Below are 17,810 nucleotides of genomic sequence, written 5' to 3' on the forward strand. Positions count from 1 at the left end.
AAGAGAGTAATTAATATATACTCCTATATTTATATACTGTAATATAATCCATGTTATATTCATATAGTATAATCCATGATATGAAATTTACACTTTAATTGAGGCCTTGCATGGCTAGTGTATCAACAAGTGAGTTTGATTCAGGGCTTTTGTAATCTATCGAAAGACCATCCCATCTTGTTCGAATAGCTTTAATATAGGACAATGTTACACGCCCCCCGATACGTCATCAATCAACATGTTATACTCCAGAGTCACGACATCTCTATAGATATTACTCTCTCTGTCCCAATTTAGTTTGCCCCCTCATCAAAGCATAATATAGGGTACTTTTTAGGTGAACATTTGAAATGATTTGAAATATTATCTTCATGATCTTCGATTCTCATCTTTGACAGTAAATGTTTCTCAGTTGACTTATATGGAGTACTCAATACGGTGGAATTTCGCACTTTTTCCCTAAATTTTCGCTAATTTTTAGTGCTTTTGCACATTTTAATGGTACTTTTGAGTACAATTGGTCTTAAGAGGATGTTAAAGGTAAAGGTTATATCACAAGAGTACAACAATATTAAACAAAATGAGGAGTTTTGGATAACCTTGTGCTCTAATTCACTCTTGGAGTGTGAGTTTTGTTTTTTGTAATCCAAGTTTTGAGAACAAAATTTCTTTTAAGGGGGTAGACCGTAATACCGAACATTGAGTTTAAAATACACAGTATGATTTCAATTGTTAAGGCACAATCTTTCAAAACAAAACATGTGAGTGTCACACATTAATAAAAGAAGAGAAAGTCAATCACTATATAAGACTAAGGAGTTGCTTCTGTTATTACAATGTGGTTTAAGGTGAAAATTTATAGGAGTTGTCAAACAGATGGATGCAACTGAAGCCTGTTTTTGATAAACAAAAGCTCCAACAATAAATAATCAAAAGCGTTATAAATAATAAAATTCAAAATTCAGTTTGAATACCCTAAATTTCAGGTAAAATAATTTTCAAATTTGCGAGTGCGATTGGATAATGAAAAATGTATGTACATAATACATGTTCAAAATAGCTGGTGTGCTCCACACAAGTCCGAGTAGAATGGGCCAGTTTGGCTTAGACCATTCTCAGCAGTGAGGAAAAAAAAACCTCTCAATCTCTCTCTACCCACTTTCTCACTCCTCCCATACAATTTCTCTCATCAAATGTTTTTTTCACCACAGCAATGAGGAGAAAAAAAACCTCTCATCACTTTCTCCTCCACTATTTTTTAATTTATTTTTTTAATTACGTTTAAAAATAATTTAATAAAAATTTATAATTACTTTTAAAAATATTAATAATACTAACTGGAATTTTTTTTTATAAGAAATAATTATAATAATAATAATAACAAGAAGAAATTGGGAAAATATGTTAATTTCTCTAATTTATGGGTTTTTTTGAAAGTATATCAAAATGCATGTCTATTTATAGAGAAAAATTTTTTATGGTCGTTGGTGAATTTTTTTTTTTTTTTTTTAAAATAATTACAACGGTTATATTTCAAATACAAAATATAACCGTTGTAAAAAAACAACAAAAGCAGTGGGGGCCACATGTTACTGTTCATCACCAAAAGCCCTCAACTCTTGAGGGTTTTTATTTTCACTCATCGGTGAGTGTTTTTTCACTCACTGATGTAGTGTTCGGATTTTTTTTTTACACCCTTATTTTTACTCGTGAGGGCTTTTCTCCTCACTGCTGGGAGTGCTCTTATATTGTTGTTTTGCATGCTTGTGAGTTGTGACTGAATTGATATAATAATGATCCATCCATCTAGGCTTCTTTCACTAAATTCATTAGTCGTAGTTGGTTTTGATTGATTGTTAATTTTATCATCATCTTCTTCTCTAGTATCACTACCACAATATATCGTGGGGTTTGTGTGGGACCCTTCAAATTGCATTGATTTTTGAAATCTAACTTTATACACGAGTACATACATACTGTAATCAACATCCATGCCAACCACTAATGCAATTTTGAGGTACACAAATAATTTTGAAAGAACGAGTACTACATGTCTACAACATACAGTATTTTTTATTTTTTAGCTGGTAAGGAGAAGGGCCCTATCGGGTTAGTACCTCTCGCAGTATAACTACAACATACAGTATATTGGAAAATGGATTGCTCATTAGTTTGTATACAAAATTGGTATCTCACAATCAAAGGTTGCGGGATCAAACCCACTAGAGGTACTTTGGGGTGAGGATTTTCTTACCCTCACCCCACTTTCAAAGTGCCTAACCCACTAACCTGCGCTGGGAGGACATGTGAGAGCTTCCGGTCTTGGGATACACACATTTTTTTTTTTTAATATACTTACAACAATTTAACTAAAATATTTGTCAATATACTTGCCATTTTTTATAAATAGTAAAACCATATAAATATTACTTCCTCCATTTCATTTTGTTAGGCCCATATACTATTTTGGGCGTTTTAAAATGATATACACATATGTAATATATTCCTAACATTATTTAAGGGTGAATATTTTCTTAATATGTGAATAATTTATCTTATTAGGTGTTTAAGGTTAGATTATTAAGGGAGGTATCTTTGAGTCACTACTACAGAGAAGCGAATAAGGCTACGGATTGGCTTGCCAATTACGGAGTGCGAATGGAGTTGAAGTTGGTTATCTTTGAGGCGGTCCCTAAGGATTATCTTGCGGTACGTTTTTATTGGAGGATCTTAGTGGTATTTCGCGAGCTCGTATGATCCCTTGGATGCTGAACTAGTAGCTGGCCTAGGGTAGTAGTCTTGGGGATTTCGAGTTCGGTGGGCAGTTTGTTGGGTTTATGTTTATTTTCTAGCTTTGTAGTTTGTTTATTTCTGCCACATATTCTTATATCTAAGCTGGCTGCACCACTCATCAAATACCTCCTTTTATACACCAAACACATATATATACAATGTATTATTGGAGTACTGATATATATATTACTTCTTCTCCTTCCTTCAATCTTCTTCCTATTTTATCTCTTTCCTTATTTCTTAATTTTTACATAAATTTTTCTCTTTTTTTCCAAATTCTTTACTTAATTCTTAATTTTGGTTGAAATTTTCTTTCTCCACTGTGTTTGGCATTATGTTCTTCTTTTAAGATTTTCTCTCTTCTCCATTTTTTGTATTTTTGTTGATTTGTGATGGATTTAACTGGAATCTTGAAGAGATTGTTGATATAAGTTAGTTTATGTTATTGATTTGTAATTTGCTTTAATTGGTTATATTTTCTAAATTTGTGATTGATATTGCATATATAATTTTTGGGTAATTTGCCAATTTGTAATAGGTGATGAATACAGATTGATTGTAGTACTTTTCTTTTCTCTTTTCTTTCCTATAACAATTTTAATCAAAATTTTATTCTCCTCTAGTTTTCCTCTTTCGTTCTTCATTTTCTCTCTCCTCTATTTTCTTTATTTTTCTCTTTTTTTTCACTTTTTCGATTGATTTTGTTGCTTCCTATGGAATTAGTTGTTATTTCTTAAGAGATTGTCAATGCAGGTTAGTGTTTTGTTTTGTTGATTGTAATTAGATTTTTTTTTTTTTAGTTTATATTCAATTGTAATAGTATTTTGTTTAATTTCTATCAATTTGATCTATGTACGAATTTCGATTTTTTTGTGGTGATTTTGTAATGAATTTTGATCAATTTGATTAGGTTTGTGAACATGCAATTCATATGAATTGAATTTACGGCCTTTAATTATGAACATAAGAAAATTGAAGAAATAAAAATAAAATGATTATGAAACATACACATTATAAGTATTAAATTTATGAACATATGCACTAAAAACATGAATATATGCATTTTAGAAAATGAACATACGCATTCAAAATATGAACATATGCATTGGTTCATTTTTTGAATGCGTATGAACATAATTAAGCATTTTAGAAGGTGAACATATACATAAAAAAATATGAACAAATGGATTTCAGAAAATGAACATATGCATTTCAGAAAGTTTACATAAGTATTTCAGAAAGTTTACAAAAGGATTCAAAATATGAACATAAGCTTTTAAGAACGAAAGTGAAAATATGCATAAAACATTTGAACATATGCATTTCAAAAAGTGAACATAAGCATTCAAAATATGAACATAAGCATAAACAGACAAAACAGACAAAATGAGAACGTTTTATGAACATTAAGAATATTTATCTACGAACAACAAACAACAATATTATGAGCATTTCAAAACATTTTATGAACATAAAGTATCCGTTTGATTTCATTAATTTTTTTTAAATTCCAATAAAAATTTCGAACAATAGAGTATCGAACAATATTCAAACAAAATTAAGTGATATTCATATAAATTCAAACAAAATTAAGTGAAATTTACATAAAATTACCTTTTTTGGGAGAATCCGTTTGATTTTCATCACATCTCAAATATCCATGGTTGTCTTGGAGGAGAGAGAGTGATTTGTGTTTGATTGTAAGAGAGAAAAAAAAAATCAAAGAGAGGAGTAATAAATTTCAGAAATTTAAACTTGAGAGTGACAATTTTTTTTACAAAAATTATATTTTTTTTAAAAAATAGCTGTTGGAAGTGACGGTTTTGTATAAATGACAATTGGGTGGGCTGCATTTTAAAGATATGTTCAATTTTTTTGGTGGGCTTGTTTTGGTTTGGGGCTTTTTTTAATGGAGCGCGTTTGAAATTGGGCTTTTGGGCTGGTGTTGCAGCTAGAATAGTTGCACAAGGGTGGAGCTTAGACCAATTGAGATTATTAGAAAGAAGAAAAAAATTCTCTCCTTTCCTCTTCTCTCATCCCCTCTTCTAGGATTTTCAATTTTTTTGGCCATTTGGGCTGGAAATTAGACTTTCCGACCTTTTCCCTTAATTTTCTTTAGTTTTGCTTTTTAGGTTTCAATAAATCTACACGAGTAGTGTAGATGTTCGTCCGTCTCCCTGTGGTGGAGTGTCTCCCTATGGTGGAATGTCTCCTTATGGTAGAGTCATTAGTTTTTGTTGGTTTAGTTGTTTGTTTTTTGTTTAGGCTTCTTTCGTGTGTTAGGGTTTATAAAAAAGGGTAATTATCTTTTGACCTATTATCAGTTCGTTGGTAAAGATTTGTTTGGGATCGCAACAGTTGTCGAATTTTCAGATACGTTCAAGTGAATCAAATGAAAATCATCCTTACGGCTACAATAAATCGTTAGACCGTCTCTCCGAAAAGGTTGTATATTCTAGCGATGTGTGCGAGAGATGTACCACAAAGCAAGATTTATTCAATGATCGTAATTTTGATGAAGAAAACCTTTATTTGATTCAATTTTATGTATTTGTTAATTTAGATTTCATTTGTAGATGTCATATGACTTTTTATTAATGAATGGTTGTTTCCAAAAAATAAAAATAAAAAAATATTAGGTGTTAAAGAGTCAAATAATTCTGATTGGTTAATATGTGCTATTGGATTGCTGACATGGCAAATTCTTCCAAATCAAGATTTATTATAGGTGATTCGATTACAACCAATTCCTATTAATAAACAGGAAATTAAAAGACAACATGAATTACAAAGTTGCAATCAAATTCCAAAGTATTAGGATTCATCCTTTTCTTATTTTAAGTGATTGATTCCAATGGGGACTAACAAAGTGAAACGGAGTGAGTAAGAATATATGGTCAAATTTAATACTATATGAAGTACATAAGGGGGGAGACATAAGTGTTAATAATGAATATTCCCAGATGGGAGATTGGTAATTAATGAAATTTAATTTTTAGGCTAGTAGTTAATAATAAAGAGAATTAGCTAGAGATTTTATGTGGCATAAAAAACTAATTTGTACATGGCATGAAAAGCTAATTTGACAATTAAGTTGTCATTGAAGATGCTCTAAATTATTTTGTATTTATTTAAAAGCCTACCATTTCAAAGTCATTACAAGGTGTTTAGACGTTTGGTCAGAATTTCTGTACACGAATATCAAACTCTAGTAGATAATTTTGGTGGTTCAATTCATAATTCTATATTGGATAAGTTTTCCAAGTCTTGAGATTATTAATACATTGGATAATCTATTGATGGGATTTATCTTGTGATTATTGACTTTGGATACAATGTGGCAGAATTTAAATGGCCTCTTGGCTGCATATAGTGCAAGGTATGCTAGCACCTTCGAAATCATTGTAAGCACAATTCCCTTGTTGGTCCGATAAGGGGTGAATTACATCACAAGAGTAATTAAAAAAAAACTTTGAGATTTAACAACAATGGAGTAATAAAATAGCAAAAATATTATTAAAACACGCGGAATACAAGTTGAGAGTAGGGGCTACGTGAGGGAAACAATCGTATAAGTTATTTTCTTAATAATTTTATTGAATATTACGGAGTAAAGTAACTAACAGTTAACCATATAGCCTCGAAAATTCCATCTGGAAGCATCCGGTCAAGGTCAGCAGGCACTGTACATGTCTTACACTACTTGCTACGGAGTATATCTGTTACTAACACACCTGAAATCCAGAATACTCAATTATTACAAACATACAGTACTTACCAAGAAACTTGATGTTCCTGAGATTTTGAGGTCAAATGACTTGAATTTCAGCACCAAAATCATCAGCTCAAAAAACTGATGTAATATGGTAACAATTTCACTGGATATTAAACAGCAGAACACCTTAACCTATCAATCACTTTTTAACAATTTCACCGGATATTAAAGAGAGGTATATATAATATCGATCTTTATTTTCTCAAGAACTACAATTCAAATACAATCAATATCTTTACATATGTTATTATAGAGAAGAAGATATGAAAGAGTTGATATTGTGAAAACAAATATGAATCCTACTCTCATGAGGGTACGACATATATTCATACTCTAAAACCAATCAAAACCTTCCGTATAAATGAAAAATACCAACCCAGTTTTAGTCCTGCCAAAATAACAAGGCTTCAGCATGTCCTTGCTTCTATAAATTATAAGCGCCGTTAGAGGTGATCAAGCCTAACTCAACCAGCTCGCTCTGATGTCCCGAGCTGAGCCACAACAGGCCGACTTTTTTGGACTAGCCTTGGTCCATCACCACCTGATTTACCTCCATACACTGTCAGCCCCCTCTCCCTGAATCCCAGCTGTTCGTATTAGTGCATGGCGGTCTTTCTTTCATGCTGCTGTACTATATTTGCACTTAGCAAGCTTGCAGCTATTCTTACTTCAATGCTAATGCTACTTCTAAAACACCATTCCACTTTACATTTCCAAGGATTTTCAGAGCCAGAATATCAAATAAGTAACAAAATTTATTCTTGTTCTCTGACACAGCCACCAGGAAGCAGAAACTTGTATTTATCAGTGTTTTCAATAAGATAAGCAGGAAGGTGAACCGCAGAAGCAGAACGAGGAATTGATCCCATCTTCTTGATTAGCTCCTTGAAGCTATACTCTTCAGGTAGCATGTCAAAGAGGTTGTCTCCTTTACAAATGAGTTTCTGAATTCTTCTATGATCTAAAAATTCTTTCTTCTTAACACGATCAGCATGGCTATAAGCTGTCATTTTAAACACAAAATCCTGGAGGTACCTAAAGCAGAAGCTACAATGCCAACCGGCATCTGAAAGAATAATATTTGACATCCGGGAATGCCTGTACTGTGTTAATGGACCGTAGATGTGGGCTGAAGCCCGCCAGCTACTGTAGTCCACTGGGAACTCAAACGAGTACATGTAGTGCTTCAGCTCGAGGTGTAATACAGGTGGGATCTCATCGCACCATTGAAGGAGTTTTATGGTGTGTGGACTAGGAATTTCATCTGCATCTGACATAACAAGGATGTCATCAAACTGAATACCTGCCTGTCGAATTAAGAGATTCATAGCCATCCGATGCTCACTCTCAAGCTTGAAGGGGTTTTTGTGGGACCCTGGGCTTCTACTATGCCCTGGCAAGAAACCATAGGCAATCTGACTCTCGGCAAAGGCAAAACGAGCACGATTTGAAGCAAAGTACAGAGGCTTAGGAATGCCAGTGAAGGTTGTGTTGGATTCTATGATTACAAATTTAGTTACATAGGGCTTGAGCTCGTGCCACCTTATCTCAACCAAGTCTAGCTCATTGCTAAAGATGATAGCATCATATACACTTCGGGGTTCAGAGCGGACTGACCATCCATGAAGGCGACATAGATGATCCATAGAAACATTTTCTGCATAGAAGTGAGGGATACGGGAAAATGGTGGGGGTGGTTTGTCCCAAAGAGGACGGAAAAAGTAGGCGATTTTCTGGCAATGGGTAAAAATTCCAACCAAACAAGTGGATAAAAAGAGGGCAAGGATGAGTATGATGAAAACAAATTTAGGTGAAGATCGCCTAGAAAGGCGTAGAGTTTGAAGGGGCATTATTTACTGAGAGGAAAGCTAAAGGATGAAGCAGGTTCCATAGTTTCTTGCACCTATATTTGTGCCTTTGTGTATCGCTCTCATCTGCATAGAATCCAGCAGAAGATCAGTCCCTAAATTTGATCTATTGGACTCAAAAGAGAATTTTCACACAGCTTTGGCATAAAAAGGGAAAAGAAAACACTCTTACCTCCATTAACAATCTGGTCACTTTCCCATTGCTGGAAGCTATCCAGTCAATCGATCAGAAGCCAATAGTAAGTGCATCACTGATAATGCTTGTTCTCCGATTGTGGCAAACCAAAGATAAAAAATTACACCAAGTGTATGCAGCTCATGTCTGATAACCTATAAAACAGCCATAGTAACTTCATCAACTTCTTACGCTGAGGACATTTTGTAAATAAGCAAATTATGCTGCCAATGCACTGAAGACAGTCTATGATCTATGTTAGCCCTACTCTTCTTTATATATCAGCTCCCTGTTCTGGATGCTCAACACTCACACATGGGTACAAGGAAATTTTTCGTAAAGTAGCCGAATTTGATACCTAGGAACGCACCCAGTCACGAGCCCTCAAGTTCTTGTAACATAGTCTAGGATGCAAAGAAGGTGCTTACAATTTATACCATTATTTCATTAGACTAAGAACTCCTTTGATGGAATAACATTTTCCATTTTTGTCTTCCAGGTAAATAAGGGGAGTGAGGCAAATAATAGAGGACTGCGCCTGGAAAGTGTTTCTGCAGTTTGGAGACAGGCACCAAACTAAAATGGAGCTCTTTCCAAGATACACCAACCAACACATTGGGATATCATAGCTTCCTGAACAAAGTATGCTGGTGTCAGCCACCTTCAAATAATTAACCCTCGAGGCTTTGCTCGTCTAAGGCTATACGCATTAGGATAATAACAGGAATGGCACCAAAGATCCAAATCAAGTGAAACCTCAGGAAATTTAGGTCTCTTGAAGCCTCAATGTAGCATTCAGAGCCAAAAGACTTTTAACGTGTGCAATCACACATGAATTCATTCAGTAAAATTGGGATTAGGACTTTTGAATTTTAGACAATATGTATTATACTCCATATATACAAATCTTTGAGAATTATTCTCTTAAACAGAGTGTTGTCAGCTGCCTGGCTATTCTTCTTGCACTTAATTTGCTTTGTACAGAAGTAGAAGCACCAGCTGATTATTGTGACCTATCTAACAGTAAGTGTTCACCTCCCCTGCCTCTTAAAAGCAAAGGGAATAACTTGCAACAATCAACCAAAGATTCTAAGGCATTAATGCAAATAATCTTGTATCTATTAACTTGTTAGTTGCCATCTATCAGGAGTGCAAACGCGTCTTCTAGGTCATAATGTGGATCCCAATTAAAATAAAAAAAGTAACACCTCCCTCAAAACAACCAAAAACTTTCAGATACCCTCTCCGTGTTTTAATAAGTGTTACACTTTGACCGGCACGTAGTTTTAGGCAATTTAATTGACTTAAATAAAATAAGGAGTAAGTAGGGTAGTGTATTGAAAAATTGTAAAAGAAAGATAGCGGGGTTGATAATTTATTGAAAAGTAATGAATGTGAGAGGAAAGAAATAGTAAAAAAAAAAAAGTAGCAGAGGAATTGGGTGGGGAACTGGGTACCATGAAAGGAGAAATATATAATATTAAAATGTAGCTTTTTACCAAAAAAAGGAAGTGTAACACTTATTAAAACACGGTCGCATTTGATAAGTGTAACACTTATTAAAACACGGAGGGATTACTGTCGTTGTAAATGCTAGATGGTACAACTACTACTCCATAATCACTGAGGAGATTCACATAGTGTGAATTTAATTCTAGTAGTCTAGTCCAGTACATAGTATAAATAGAAAGTTGGAAATTTATAGGTGAGCATATCATTAATGACATATGATGTGCCAAAGAGGGGAAACTCCAAGTTTATAGCTGTGACATCGGGGTCCTAAATAACCCGAAAATTCCCCCCTACTAATCCCCAAGATAAGCTAAACAACCCAAAAATGCCCCTCTACACGCCCCCAAGATACCCTATACGTCCCCAAAATGCCTCTCTACATGCCCCCAAGTTACATTAAACAACCCTAAAATGCCCCCCTACAAATCCCCAAGGTACCCTATACAGCCCGAAATGACTCATACAAGTCCCCAAGATACCCAAAACGACCCGAAAATGACCCATACAAGTCCCCAAGGTACCCTATACAGCCCCAAAATGCCTCATACAATTATCCAAGATACCCAAAACGACCAAAAATGCCCCCTACAAGTCCCCGAGACACCCTCAATGCGCCCGTAACATGCATTTAAGCATACCACATTCATAAACTAGTACCAGCTGCTTTCTTGCTAGGATTTAGACCTACCTGAGAACCTGACATAACTAATCAACCAATTGCCCTGAACTTCGATACAATCTATGACCTAAACCAAACTCAAACTTCCCAAATTTGGAATCCACTTAAAAGTTCAGCAAAAACCTATACATTTCCAATAAAGGTTGCTCATTTCTGAAGCTAGGAATCATCCTTAAACCTTCCTAAATTTTTCAAGTAATCTTAGTAAGTACGGAATAGCTCATACTTTGTTAAAAACAGGAAGAAAAAAACTTTTCTTTCTGAATTTTATTTTTCCTAATTAATGAGCAAATAATACAAATCTTTGATCAAATTTGTACAATTATAAGCTCAGGCAACCCCAAACACAAGAAATAAGCTCAAAGATTCAATCTTTCTAATTCAACCCAGTAACGAGGATAAATTTCAGCAAGATTATGAAATTAATAATTCATCAAGATTAGCATTTATAACATCAAATATTACAAATTCAAGCGGCAAAAAAAAAAATAAAAACCCATAACATTTAAATCCATAATTTTTTAAAATTAAAAGTCAACTTTCTATATTTGAATTACAATATCAATAAATAAATAAATAACATGAAGTTGCATAAATAAAAGAAGATAAATAATTTACCTGGCATAATAAAAAAAATGGGAATAATTAGCTGGAGATTTGCCCAGGTAGAGGAGAAAAGAGGAGAGAGAAAATTGGAGAAGCTTAATAATGGTGAACAAGTCAGATTAATTTCTTGTTTGTTCTTTTCTTCGTCAATCTTCTATCAAAACTAAACCTTAACTATGTTGCACGTTGCACGTGGCACGTTATTAGAAAATGAATTCTTTCATGGTACGAATTATGTTCGAATATGCTTATTTGTAGATTATTAAGCTTAATTTAGGGTGCTAATTTTTTGTTCATCTCAATGTTGGTATAAGAATAAAATGATTAATGCTAATAAAAGTAATACTATGTTTGCTTATATTTACATTATGTTACGGTTTTATAAGATTTACTCTACATTTCCTCGTATAATTTATTGTGATATGTAAGTATAGAGTCATCTAATAGCTACACTATTATTGTTGAGTATTGGTTTTTCATATTGTAACGAGCTTAAATATATGTGTAATTGATCCATCTAAACAAATGCATTGACACATGTATAGTTAGTTATAAGATTCCTGAGAGTGAGGAATAGCTCAATTGATTAGAGCTTCCCTCCCGATTCCAGGAGATTTTGGGATTGATTCTCACCCCCTACCCTTGTGGCTCTCAAAAAAAAAAAAAAAAAAAAAAAAAAAAAAAAAAAAAGAGTTGAAATTGTTTGACACTAATTTATATTTGAAATATAATCACCACTAAATTAGTATTTGTGTTCAGGGACAGCATGAGCCTGATCTGGCCCAACAAGTACATCAGCCCATTAATGTAAAGCAGTCCAAGAAGCCCACAGCCTAGCTCAATCAATTTATGGCCCTTTGGAAGTTGTGAGACTTGTGCCTAGTCCACAACAAGCAAACAATATTTATTTGTTTTTACAAAAAGACATACGAAGTAACAAGTAAATGATACTACTTTGTATTAACGGATTTTATTTTTTTTTTATTTTTTTTTGAGGAAATGTATTAATGACATTTGATTTCAAGTCATGTTCCTCAAAAAAAAAAAAAAATTAAAAAAATATTCAAGTCATGTCACTCATAGGGGTGTACAAAAATTGGCCCGGACCTGAAACCGGACCTGAACCGACCTGAACCGGATCGGACCTGACCCGGACCTGTTGATTCAGGTCCGGTCCCGGTTCTTAAAAATCCAGGTTCCCGGTCCCGGTCCGGACCCGGTCCAAACCCGGGGTTTTCAGGTCCGGACCTGAAACCCGGGAAAATCGTAATTAAAAAAAAAAAAAGAAAAAAAAAGAAGAAAACCAAACTCTGAAAAATTGAAACTGAGTTTTCGTGGACTTATTTGTATTTTCGGTGGACTCATTTGTATTTTTGGTGTTTGAGAATCGGGACTTTATAGACTTTATGTAGTTTTGTAATTGATAATTTTGGTTTGTATGTAATTATTAAATTATGCAACAGGTCTAAAAATCACAAAACAGGTCCATATGCAGGTCCATATGCAGGTCCAACAGGTTTTGTATTAAAAAAAAACGAAAAAGACACAAAACAGGTCCATTCAGGTCCAAAGCCGGACCGGACCTGATTCAGGTCCGGTCCCCGGTCCTCATAATTACCCAATTCAGGTCCCCGGTCCAAACAGGTCCGGTCCAGGTCCTGTCCGGTTTTGGACCGGTGTACACCGCTAGTCACTCATGTATGTCATTGTGTCACCTCATAAATATTGTTGACGTTCATAGAAATTGAACATATTTTTTGTTATAACAAAGTAGAGTTGTAATATTAGAGAAGACAAGATTAAAGGTCCATTTTGAAAATCCTAAAAAGACGCTACGTAATTTAAAGTTTCGTTAATGGATGAGAGCCCCTCCAATGCAAAATCGAAAACTCAACAAAATTATAAGCATTGACAATTAATTAGAGTTAAACACGTAATCTCAAGATAATTACTAGTACTGTATTAATTCCTTGAGTACTATGTTAAACATTACTCGATTACCAATTGAAAAAAGTGAGTTTTTTTTTACTGCCACAAAATTCAAGCCTCCAATGCTGAAGAAAGCTTGATCTCATCAACATAGAACTTGTTCCTCACCAACTGACAAGAGTTAGTTCATCTTTCTCATCAACATATAATTTGATATCGTCAACATAAAGTTTGAGTTTTTGTTTAAATTTGAGTTGAAATATCATATCCATCCTTCTCTCTACGAAACTTTTAACATCATATCATGTCACGAATTAGTTGGACAAGTTGAAAGACTAATACAATGTACACATTAGGTTTAAACTTTAAATTTAGAATATAAACATTTGCGGAGTAATAATGTTTAGAACAACCAAACATAGGCATTTGAAGTCTAATTAAAGGTTGTTTCTCGTTTTCAGAGTAACTTATAAGACTTGTTTGTTTTGATTTAACCTAGTGTTTACACTTTTTTTTTTAAGACACCTAGTGTTTACACTTGATTGAGCTTCATTTTTATTTATTTTTTATAAAATGAAGAGAATGTACCCTTATTGAGAAGAAAAAAAAAAATCAACCAATATTGTCCAATTATGTGATGTTTCAAGTTCAGCCAGCTTTATGGCGGCCCAATATTGAATAGCAAATACATAAGACCAACGTATTCACATTAAAATCATGCCTCCTACAACTACAATTTTTTGGGTGTTTTACAACTACAAATTTAGTCATGGCGACTAATTGATAAATAAATGAATTCATTGATCATAAAATTATACAGTAATTATTTATAACTTGATTTTAGGAAAATAGTAGGTAGTCTCAAACTCTCAATAATACTACTAAGCAAAATTATGATGCTAATTCGAGTGATTACATTTACACCCAAAAAGACAAAAGATAACATTAAGTTGTTTAACTATATTACAATGCAATCGCTTAGAGTAAGATAACAACCACATTATGAAGTTCAAAATTACTCCAAACAATTGCTTGAGTAAACCACTAATTACTCTATATATATCACCATGATGATGTTCTTCTACTAAGATCATTCATCCCCTCTCCTTAGCTTGAGTCGTTGGACTGATTCAATGAACGTCCTGTAGAATAAAATAAATTTTAATTTATAACTCATTGCTCTAACAACGCGACAAATCCACAAGATTAAGGAATTTAAACTTTCACATAATCCATTTTCACACACAAAAAAGGCACTTAATGTCCCTAAAATACCCAAGTACTTTTACATGAGATGGTAAATTAAGGGAGAATAGGACAGTACATAGTAATTATTTCGCTACACAAAGTTACTACAATTCGTATCTATAGATTCACCATTGTTGTACGCATAAGTCGTGTAAATAAATTAAAAGACCAGTGATATTAGTATATGTAATTTACTTGTTTAAGAGATTACAAAAACAATGTAAAAGATGTACAATATGAGATTATAGTAATCATTGATATGAGGATTATGTCCATGAACTAACCAACCAAACTCAATCATACCTAGGCTCTTTGATAGGGTGCAATGAACAGATACAATGCATAGACATATCAGGATTATTCATTCATTCTCTTTTCTAATTTTAGCAATCTTATTAAAATAGAGCGATCATTCATGCGATTTTATTATATTTTATTTTTTATTAATCATTTATCCTGACATACATCTTAGCTTAACTATTATGATTGTACATGTACATTTTTTATTCGTTTTCCGTTTATGATTATCACATGTATTTCTCTTAGTTGAGATTATACTATTAATGTGATCATTACTCTTGTTATAAAATCAAGTGATCAATCAATTAAAAAAGGGTTTAGAAAAAATATACCTCCATGGCACATCTCCTGCAAGAAGCCAATAACCATCCCCATCTTGGTAAGTAAGCTTGTAATTATCCATATTATCCTGCCCTGAATTAGAAAAAGAAAAAAAAAATAAAGACAAATTAATAAATTAATCCAACAACTTTCTTAATTAAAATTATTTATTAGGTACACTAGATAAAAACATGTGAAAAAATTGTTTTCTAAAAACAATATTTTTTTACCTTTGCCAAACATAGTAAGCAAGCTACAAATGAGAGCATCATAAGAGTGGTAAAGCTTCAAATCAATCTTCCTTGTAATGAAAAACCCTTCCATTTGCACCTTAACAAACATCGACCGTGATCCGCCACAACCACCACCTCTTCCACCGTTCTCTATCGCCGGAATATTCCCTCCATGGCGGTGTTGTTCGAGGTGAGCACTCTTTCTGTAAGCCTTAATTGGTGGCCACCCCACAATGCAATCACCTTCATTTCTACAAAAAATATCCAATACCCATTCGTCAAAATACCATAAAATTTGTTCTATTATCAATACTTAGACCAAAATTCCCTATACCTACACCTAAAAATGTCACAAATTTAGCATTAAACTCAATATTGTATTGTTTAACTAATAGTCGATTCAACTGACTGTCAGACAGTTTGATACAAAAATTTACGCAAACCAAAAAACTTTTTGACAAAAATATCCAAATCCCACATGTAAAAATTCACATACAAAAATATATATATATATATAAATAAAAAAATAAAAAAAAAAGGTGTACTTACTTGTTAATGGTGAAAGAAGTGGAATTGCATAGCCTTTTAGGTAGTTGATGATCATCCTCATTAGGGTGTTTATCCCAAAGCAAAAGAGGCAAAGTTTCAGGCATTGAAACAACTAAACTTTCCACTTCATTAACTTCTCCAAACCCTCTTTTTTTCTTCATTATTTGGAAAAACCCATCATTAATTTCCTCTTCTTTTTCTTCTTCTTCTTCACCATAATTATCATCATTAACACTACTTTGGCAAGACAAAGAACTTGAATTAGAATTATCCTCTTCATAAACATGCTTACTCTTGCAATTAACATAGCTAATTAAATCCAATTCTTTCAAAATTGGGATTTTTGGAGGAGCATTTGACAAAGCAAGACCTAATTCAAGCTCCATTTTTTGTGATTATTCCACTAATCAAAGATAAACCCAGATGTTAAAATTGCTCAAATTTGTCAAAGATCTAATCTTTTCACCTTTTTTCAATCCAATTTACCAACTTTGGGATTGTACTCTATTTGGGTTACTCTGTTTTTATGTGGGTGTTTATATATAAAGGAATTGGAGGAGAGAGAGAATATAGCTGACAAAGTGAAATTAAAATTGAAGTGTGGGGACATATTTGAGAAAAATGCCAATAAATAAATAAATAAATAAATTATAAAAAAAAGGAAGAAAAAAAAAAAGAAAAAGAGGCAAACAGTTGTTCCAAAGTGTCTGAATCAATGTTAGGCTTTTGGCCGACCCACTTACTAAGCTTGTTCCCTAAACACATCGTTTTGGTGCCGACATTGTCGCTTTCTTCATTAAATTTTGCGCTTTTTCCTTCTCCTTGTTTTACCTTTTAAACGTCAAACACTTTCAATATTAGTGCGTGTGGCTTACAAGCTTTAGTCTTTATATAGTAAATGAGAATTTTCTTTTTATTTTTTTGGGCAATTATGCTATGTAATGTGTGGGCAAAGATGAGGAAAAAAGCTTGAATGGGTTACATCCATGGTCCTTACATTGAATTATGGAATTTTTTTTGTCAAAGTTGAAGAAAAAGAATGCCTTCGTGCAATGCATTTTATTTCGTATGATAAGTTTCGTGTCTTGTAAGTTCCGTGATTGTCGATACAGATGGACCATTAGGCGAATTTGGTGTTTTAGAAATAGTGTAACACATATATTTTAGAAACATTCTTTACGTATCACTTTAGTTCTATAATGGCAATTTTTTTTTGTTTTGGGTGATGTAAGTATCTATCAGCATAATTTGAAAATGAAAAATTAAAGCGTTTAATACGACAAATTTCTGCATATTAGTGGTAGCAAAAATTTATTGCTTATTCATCTAATATCTACACACAACTAGGGGTGTACAAAAACTGGACCGGACCTGAAACCGGACCTGAACCGACCTGATCCGGACCGGACCTGACCCGGACCTGTTGATTCAGGTCCGGTCCCGGTCCTTAAAAATCAAGGTTCCCGGTTCCGGTCCGGACCCGGTCTAAACCCGGGGTTTTCAGGTCCGGACCTGAAACCCGGAAAAATTGTATTTTTTTTAAAAAAAATCAAAAATCAAAATAACGCTGCTGCTTGAGTGACGCTTGAATTCTCTTTCATTTCATTCTAACCCTAACAAACAGGCTGTCTCCCCCTCTCCCTCACGCAGTCACGCTCACTGTCTCCAGTCTCAGCCCAACGCGGCAACGCCCACCGCCGACACCTCCTGCCTTCCTCACTCTCTCAGGCGAAGCCCAGGCGCCCACCGACCACCGCATGAGACAGCTACTGCGCGATTTTCCATTTCTCCGGTAAGTTATTTTTTTTTTTAATGTAAATCT

At 33.7% G+C, this 17,810-nt stretch overlaps 1 protein-coding gene across 2 annotated transcripts; it reads right to left on the reverse strand.

The window, feature by feature from the left end:
* Positions 1-6,733: 6,733 nt before the first annotated feature.
* LOC110707978 (beta-1,4-mannosyl-glycoprotein 4-beta-N-acetylglucosaminyltransferase-like) lies at positions 6,734-17,323 on the reverse strand. 2 transcript variants are annotated; one of them, XM_021886070.1, is made up of 5 exons: positions 15,989-17,323; positions 15,437-15,690; positions 15,218-15,299; positions 14,447-14,479; positions 6,734-8,329 (listed from the first exon to the last, which is right to left on the reverse strand). In XM_021886070.1, the coding sequence occupies exons 1-5, from the start codon at positions 16,372-16,374 to the stop codon at positions 7,324-7,326; spliced, it is 1,761 nt and encodes a 586-aa protein (XP_021741762.1). In that variant the 5' UTR covers positions 16,375-17,323; the 3' UTR covers positions 6,734-7,323. The 2 variants fall into 2 exon arrangements, with proteins under 2 accessions (XP_021741762.1, XP_021741761.1); XM_021886069.1 differs by lacking the exons at positions 14,447-14,479; positions 15,218-15,299; positions 15,437-15,690; positions 15,989-17,323 and adding exons at positions 8,609-8,766; positions 11,421-11,575 and having other exon boundaries at positions 6,734-8,502.
* Positions 17,324-17,810: the final 487 nt, after the last annotated feature.

Source organism: Chenopodium quinoa, unplaced genomic scaffold (assembly GCF_001683475.1).
Source record: "Chenopodium quinoa cultivar QQ74 unplaced genomic scaffold, ASM168347v1, whole genome shotgun sequence".
In the NCBI taxonomy this organism is placed as follows: domain Eukaryota; kingdom Viridiplantae; phylum Streptophyta; class Magnoliopsida; order Caryophyllales; family Amaranthaceae; genus Chenopodium; species Chenopodium quinoa.

Coding starts and splice junctions, on each gene's coding strand:
- LOC110707978 (XM_021886070.1), bottom strand. CDS start 16,374: ATGGAGCTTGAATTAGGTCTTGCTTTGTCAAATGCTCCTCCAAAAATC. Junction 15,691..15,988: donor ACTTCTTTCACCATTAACAA/GTAAGTACACCT, acceptor TATTTTTTGTAG/AAATGAAGGTGATTGCATTG. Junction 15,300..15,436: donor GCTTACTATGTTTGGCAAAG/GTAAAAAAATAT, acceptor TTTCTAATTCAG/GGCAGGATAATATGGATAAT.